General features: G+C 39.2%; 1 protein-coding gene across 1 annotated transcript in view; it reads left to right on the forward strand.

Annotated features, from left to right (window-relative positions):
* The window catches only part of LOC128874783 (LON peptidase N-terminal domain and RING finger protein 3), a 64,661-nt gene extending 57,247 nt beyond the window's left edge, over nt 1-7,414 (forward strand). The window contains exons 5-9 of the mRNA XM_054119849.1: nt 1,009-1,108; nt 2,177-2,376; nt 4,632-4,933; nt 5,147-5,354; nt 6,014-7,414. Of these exons, the coding sequence (XP_053975824.1) occupies nt 1,009-1,108; nt 2,177-2,376; nt 4,632-4,933; nt 5,147-5,354; nt 6,014-6,376 (1,173 nt within the window). The 3' untranslated portion in view covers nt 6,377-7,414. The remainder of the gene's footprint in view (nt 1-1,008; nt 1,109-2,176; nt 2,377-4,631; nt 4,934-5,146; nt 5,355-6,013) is intronic.
* The last annotated feature ends 726 nt before the right edge of the window (nt 7,415-8,140 follow it).

The following is an 8,140-nucleotide window of genomic DNA, read 5'->3' on the forward strand; positions in this document are numbered from 1 at the left end:
TTTGCATGGTCAAAGTGTTACAAAGTATGAATACAAATATCATCTGAATTTAATTCGAAACTAGTAATCTAGTCATGTATACGAGAACAAGCCGCTAGAGATAAAAGAACGAAGCAACTGGCATAATTGACCGCCACCCTAGCTATGATATCTGCAATTAAGCAACAATTTTCTTCTCTCGGTTGCGTACATTTTCCTCATTTCGCTTGCTCCTGTTCATTAAATGATAACTGACACGACGACAATAATTATCGTCCTCATCGTGTTCTCGATTACACCTTGTTTACTTCGATTAATTATTTTGTTTTCTGCTAGGAGATCAGTGCATCTGATCGTTACGGATACCGCTCTTACAACGCGAGACCTCTTGCAACGATACCCGCGTAATTAACAATCGATTTACAATTATTGTAGATGGACGATGCAATACGGATATCGTGTCGGTAATAAGCGCTCGGATAACTGAAACTTATATAAACTAGACGTTTCAATCACCATCGATCTCGTTGCCAGGATAAACTGCTTGGTGTCCGGTAACCAGTATCGATTGCCACGTTTAATTACAAATCCCCTCGTTAATAAGATTTCGAATTCTCTTGATTTTCGTTATTGACGAAGCGGAGTCACACGAGAGTAAAGCTGTTTCTTGTTTGACAAGAGAGATAAATAAAGAATACGATAAAATGAGATCGAGTAAACACGATATTAGCGCGAGGTGTCGGAATCGATGAATTCGTTTGCAAAATTACTCAAGTTGAAATTGTAGATAATCAGAGATAAACGATAGCGGTAGTTATGGGAAAAAGGGAAAAACGAAATGTGGAATTAGGTTTCAGAGAAATTCCTAGGCTGCGTAACAAGCCATTAAATCTCATAGAATCGCGCAGCGTCTGGTTACAAATACAGATGAATTGTATTTCAAAGAAAAGGAGCACTAATCGTGTCAATCCTAATAATTCGGGATTAAAGTTCGCGCTTAATCCAATTATGCTTGTTGATTCATTTCAGACTGTTAGGCGGAGGCTCTTGTCAAACCCAGCACCACAGAACAACACCAAGCTGCAGGCCGGCCTGGATCGCGTGTACCAAGACATAGAGAAATTAAAAAGTAAGTTGAACGATCACAAACTTTAAAAAATCATTTATATACAAACAAAGGAATTCTTCAATTAGTATCCAAGGATCGACGCATCGTTCGAACATTATTGTTTTGGCCCGTTTGTGATTTACACAAACACGAAAAACATGCAAAATGAATGCAGTAAACATGTATGGAGTTCTGTAAACGAAATTATATGATTGCATCAACTTACGTCACACGAGTATTTACGTAGATACATAATTATATTAATTTCAGAAATATTTATTCACGATCGTTTAATACGAGTTTGCCATATTAGCGTTCGCGATTAATGCATAATATCTGCAGATTAACAATTATATATCAACGAGATGCTAGAATCTACACGAAATACTTTACGAATTGGTTAGATTGTTAATTACTAAACGAAACTTCGGGTTCTCGCGAAAAAGAATTCCAGCCTGGAAAGGTTAACCGATTACGTTTTATCTGACATTTCGTATTAATAACCGGCGGTGCACGTTTAAGCACGATACGTGCGACCGAATGTGTACCATTGATGAACAGGTCCTCGATTGCGAGTTATTTAAAAATAACGATTTGATTAAAGCGCGAACAGGGTGGAAATACACACGCCAAATATTTTTTTCACAATCGCGTGCTGGTTATCCGAGAATCGTTTCAACTTTTCTCGTTAGGATAGATCTACGACAATATTTACAATTCTCTCGCAACTAAGAATTTAGAAGTGCTTCAGAAGTGATGAATATTGTTTTGATTTTCGTTACTGAACGAAATAATAAAACTGGCACGTAATGGCATTATAACGACTGAAAATATCAGAATTTGTATACAGATGTATGGACAGAATTTTGTCGTTTTAATATACATGGAAATTATAATTCTTCGGTCATAAATTTTTATAGGAAAAAGAACACTTGCAATTTTCAAACATGACGCCATAAAATGAATTCGATGTCAATAATATTTCTAAAAATATCTTGAAGTACAAAAGGTTAATATGTTTGTTGAATCGTTATTTCTGTTGATCGGATCGATTTACGCTGTAATCAATAAAACCTGTGATATTTTCAGGACTCGAAGCGAGACCCGCTGAAATACTTTTACCACCTCTTTCCGGTGGCACGGCGGGCGAATTGGATTGCATCCTGTGCTGTCGACTTTTATGGAAACCCGTGACGACGCCGTGTGGGCACACGTATTGCTGGATGTGTTTGGATCGTTGTCTGGACTATTCCTCAGCGTGTCCTCTGTGCGTCACGTCTCTCGCCGATGTAAGTAGTCTTTTCCTCTCCAGATAACGATCACTCGGCATATTAAACCGTAATCTTCGCCGTGCATAACGAAAAAAGTGAAAAATAGTAGGAATTATAGGGAAACACACAGACTTTTAAATTTCATATTAACTATTGAGCCGTTCATTGCACAAATCGATTAACTCCGTGAAACAAAAAGTATGCGTCATTGAGATTTTCATATGTCTGTCTTAAAATAAATATATAAAACAATACAAATGGTTCGATCTCTTTTTACAAATATCATAACAGATGATTTAATAATTAAAATAATTATATGCGTTTTCAACTTTCTCTTTTATTTCGTGATTATCAATATTGGAACTGTGTATACGTTAGAGAGATATGACACAAGTTCAACGTTTGAATTTCATTTCAGGTTGTAGTCGGAATATGTCGTAAATTTTCCCTACACCTTTACAATGATTTTTATGTATATCACACAAAGAAGAAATATTAATGTTACAATGAGAAAAATATCGAGTTTTTATTTTTCAATAAAGAAGATGATAATCTTTGATATTTACATGTTGAAAAATGTGATGTGAAAAAAGCAATTTAAGATATTCTTCAAAATTTCATTGAAAAATATTAATTTATTTAAAAAGTTATATCAGTTTTTTCCAACGAATCGCAGTTGAAAAAAATCGATACAAAGTTTGGTATCCATGTCAAGCGCAACTCCAAACATCCCGACGTGTCAACATTTCCATGAAATTCCCTACGTTTTTCGATTGAAATCTTTTACAGGCAGAAAACAGGGAACATGACGGACAGAATACTGATGTCACGTTATAGTTTTCCCCGTTTTACGCGTATCGGTTATTTCGACTTCTGATCGTTGTTTTTCCCGCGACCACGTTCGGTTGGTATCGTTTTCTCGGTCGACGGATTCTTCGGATTTTCCACGTCAATTTCCCCGGTTCCGTAAACGCGACTCGTTAGTCACGATCCGTTAATCCTGAACGACGTTCCCTGGAACACGATAACCCTCCGTGGACCGTCGAGCAACACCTGTCCGTAAATGAGACATAATACTTCCTAGCGGTTAACGATGCTGCAGATTGAAATGATTATTGTTTGCGGTCACCAGGGCCGTCGAACAGCAGCTTCCGCGTTCGTGGCGTCGTTACCAATTGTCTCCGCAAGGCATCATTGTTAATGACGTTAAAGAAATTTTGCAGCCCGCAATCTTATATCTCTTCTAATTCCCTTTCTCCTAAACTACGTTGCGTTATTACGCATCGTTTTGTCGACATTATTTACAATTCAGTTTGTTCCTATTAGGTTCACTTTGTTTATATCATAAACACACAAAACCCGCAGCCTAGTTGTAACTTGTGTATCTTCAAACAGAACGTGTCGAAATGCAATTGAACGATTGATTTGAAAATTTGAATACACAATAGATGTCTCTCTAACGCGCAAACTAGGATTAACTTTCTATATAATAAAATATTTATACGCATCGTAAGAGCGGTAATATGTCTGGATCGTTACACTCGTGTGTTATTTATCACGTTATTTGACCTATTGTACAGCATCTGTATAATTTTAAATTGCCCTGAAAAGTCCACAAATTATACTCACTTTCCGTTTTCATTCTTACTGTGCCGGTATAATATAATATTTCTTTGTATAAATAGTTCAAGGAAATCTTTTAATTCTCTTTCCCACTCGAAGAACTTGTTAACTTACCGAAGTAGGAATTACTTCTTCCTGAAAAACTTGTTTACCGTTCGCGTGCTATTACAAAAATGGTAATGATGTTACATGCAAATACAAATCACTGTAATCGATAACCGCAATCGGTATGTATACTCTAATAACGTAACAAAAATAGGTTGCACGAGATACTACACATTGATCCTGACAAATAACAGTGTAAACGGTAACGGGAACGCGAACGCTACTATTGTTACCGTTTTTCTCATAATTCAAAGATGTAACAAGCGTGAAACGTACGCCAACTGCATCAACGCTCGAACAATCTACATTGCTAATCCGAGGTCTGACGCGCGCTGCGTACAACGTTGCAGGTGAAACGTTTAAATTCATGATTAATGGTGGTCCTCGGGGTAGACGGCCTCGAAAGCGCCTGTCAAAGGAGAACTTTGAGGATTCAGGCTCGCGAAAAAGTCACGAGACTCGCCGACGAAATCTTTTCCGTTGAAGGTTTCTCTCGAGTAGGCCGAGACTTCTGGTCGACTTACCAAAGTGTTCTTTGCTCGCAGTACTTGGCCAGCAGCCAGAAGACGGTGACGGACTTCGTGGAGAGGGCTCTGAAGACCGTAGCTCCGACGGAATACGCCTCGAGAGCGGCCAGCCACCGATTAGAGCTTGTCCAGGGACTCGGTCTTCTGGGTAGCGAGCAGATAGCAGTGTTCGTTTGCACCACGGCATTCCCGTGCGTCGCTTGTCCTCTCTTTGTCTACGAGCCCAGATACAGGCTAATGGTCAGAAGGTGCGTCGAAAGCGGGGTCCGTCAATTTGGTATCGCGGCGTGTCTCAACAGGGAAGCGACGGGGACAAAAAGGTAACTACTTCCACTCGGAATCTTCTTATTCTGTAGGTTTATGTAAGAGTCATAACTAGACTACGGATATTTATGCATTTACGACGAGTGTAAATATAGAAATTATACAAGGATGAAAGTTTCAGTAGTTTTTGCATTAATTTCTCTGATACTCGGATGTGAAGTTTATCTATAATAATTATTATTATTTCATGACTTTGTTGAATCTTTCAGATACGCGGAATATGGCACCATGCTCGAGATTCGGGACAGAGTTCTGTTGAAAGACGGTTGCAGTATTCTCAGCACAGTCGGTGGAAGGAGATTCAGGGTTCTCTCTGGGGGAGAAAGGGATGGCTATGACACGGCTCAAGTGGAATTCCTGAGAGACACGATGGTACAGGAAGACCAACTGTTGAACCTCCTGGAATTACACGACAAGGTAAGTGACCTGCAATTAAATGCATTCAATTTTAATTAATAATTAATTACTCATAAAACATCGATCTCTACACTTGTAGCATTCAGAAAAATATTCATTACCAAGACAGTTTTCAATATTACACGTGTGTCTATAATTTATAATAAAAATTTCAAATTTTAGTCTTAATGTCTCAGGGGCAACACGAATTTTAATTTTATTTAACACTTTTCTGATCATTTGGCATCGGAATTGTTTTTAAATATAATGCTTGTATTCTAATCGCTTCGATATTTATCCGGACATCTTTTTTTATCTGGATACCTTTCTCTGAAAATTTATTTCAATATTTTCAATGAATTCAATATTCACAAATTCCAATATTTCTAAAATTACTAATTCTATAATAATTGTTTGTCTCTCTCATCATCAACATTCATTTTCGTAAAAGTTCAGCCGTAAAATTAAAGAACAATGGCTTGCCAAATACAGCTAATGTTCTACAGTTTCTTTCCATCCATCAGCCTACACAAAATTGATCTCGGTCTCATTTTAAAAAAACGTATCACAGCGTTCCTCCGCCTTTCCCCTAATCCGACCCCTATTCTACAATTACGCGAAAGAAACAGCAACCTTTCAAATTCACTGGAACAAAATACAATTAAAAATCGTCCTCGCAGGTCCGAGCGAAAGGCAGAAGATGGTGGGACACGGTGCCATCGTCCCAGCAGTCGGAAATCCAACGGGTATTCGGTCGAATGCCAGACACCGAAGAGGATTGGCCACGACTGCCAGATGGTCCATCGTGGACGTGGTGGCTGTTGGCCATTTTGCCTCTGGGCCCGCAGTTGCAAGTGGGAATCTTAGGCACGACTAGCCTGGAGAAGAGATTAAGAGCCATCGAGAAAACTCTCGATCATATGGAGCAGAGACAGCTGACGGTGGCTCCAGCGCCGTCGGAAGGGACCACCACATCCTCGAGCATATGTCGCGATGGCGGTGGCATAACGGAGACCACGGTATCCGTCGTTCAACAGTCTTAAAATGGAAACGAATGGTTGGGAGTAGGTCCTCGCGGGACGAATCGTTTAGAGCCCTTAGGCCGTGGAGAACAAAAGGGATTCGACTTTCACTCGATGTACAAAGTACTTGCGGAGTAATTTATCGAAGATTGCCACTTTTTACTCGATATACATATATATATATTTAATACCCGGAAGCGAGGCGAGGGAAACCCGATCTGCCTGGTTTTCCTGGATGCATCGGCTACCCCGGCTTTTCTTCTTATACTTAACCCCGTTAATTACGTTTTAACTCGAGTACCCTCTCAGTTGGTACTCGTTAAACTTATGCGTCCGAACGCCTTATCGACGGAACGATTATGCAGTTAGGAAAGACGGGACGAGGATAGCGCGGGGATATCGAGCCAGCTCGATGCCTTTCTTCGTCTAAACAGTCGAATCTTTCTGGTGGAAGCAGGGTTCGTTTAGAAAATCGATTTCGACGTTTCGTTAACCCTTAACATGATGCGCAACGTGCGCGCAAGACTTTTTCATGAGTTGAACGTCGACTGATCGATTGGTCGTCTATAGCAGTCGAAAGATTCGGCAAGCGCACGGGGGTCTAGCAGGTCCCTATTGGGGCATACTATGTGCTGCTGCGTATGTAGATTAGCTATTTTTGAATTAAATTAGGAAAAATTAAAGGGAGTATTTACAAGACAGAGATAGGGAAGAAATGGTATTTATTCAGAATTATAAAAGAGGAAAATATATTGAGAGTCGAGTACCTATTTATGTTACAATTGTGAACGTGTCTACTCGAGGGTTAACAGAACGTCGATGGGTTCTCGAAGTACTTGTAGACGTTGAGTTGGGAGCTGAAAATATTAGTCGCGTGTAGTATCGTATAGTCGCGTGGATATTGTGTAATGCAGTCTGTGATCTGAGGAAAACGAAACACTTGAGGATTCTTGCATATTCTGGGATCTTGAACAGATTCAGTAACAGAGAGTAAAAGGAATACTTCTAGATACGAACTATGGTCTGTGTATATTGATGACAGGTATAGTAGTTGATACGGTGACACGTTCACTGTCCCCTGACGCATGTATGACATACTTAAAACAAGAATGATCTCTGTAGATTGAATACTTGGACGCGTGCTGAGTATTGCTTTCGTTAATTCTATATTATTTATTTTATAAGCTAAATAGAATGTTGTGTTATATCTTGCTCGCAATAGATAGTGTCACGTACTTCACATTTATGCAAAATTTCAAGTCGGTCGATTCGCTATTTTCTTGACATACCATGAGTATCAATTTGAAAAATGCTATTTAAGAAAAAGTACTATGCTAGACCAAGTTTATGAATCTTGACAAGTCATTCATACACATTCTCCGCAAACTTCAAGAAATTGAAAAACAAAAATGTCGGTTTCTATAAGTTCCGAAACAGATTACTTTTGAAGAAGGAGCCTAAAGTCAAGATAGACAAATCTCTCTGTGCGTCTGTAACTATCAACAATCAACACATGCCTATTAAAAATACTGCAATACCTTCGAAATCAGAGGGGCCATTATATCTATCGATATAACTAGTTCCCTATTTCAGCAATTTATTCTCACCAACAAAATTGCGTCAAAGTCACAGCTAAAAATGGAGTAATTTTAAAAAGAGGTCTGAGATACATCCCGTAAAATGACTGGTTCGGTAGTTTTAGCGGTAAGGGAAATATCCTCTCTCTCTCTCTCTCTCTCTCTCTCTCTCTCTCTCTCTCTCTCTCTCTCTCTCTCTCTCTCTCTC

The sequence above is a fragment of the Hylaeus volcanicus genome, chromosome 1 (assembly GCF_026283585.1).
Source record: "Hylaeus volcanicus isolate JK05 chromosome 1, UHH_iyHylVolc1.0_haploid, whole genome shotgun sequence".
Classification (NCBI taxonomy): Eukaryota; Metazoa; Arthropoda; class Insecta; order Hymenoptera; family Colletidae; genus Hylaeus; species Hylaeus volcanicus.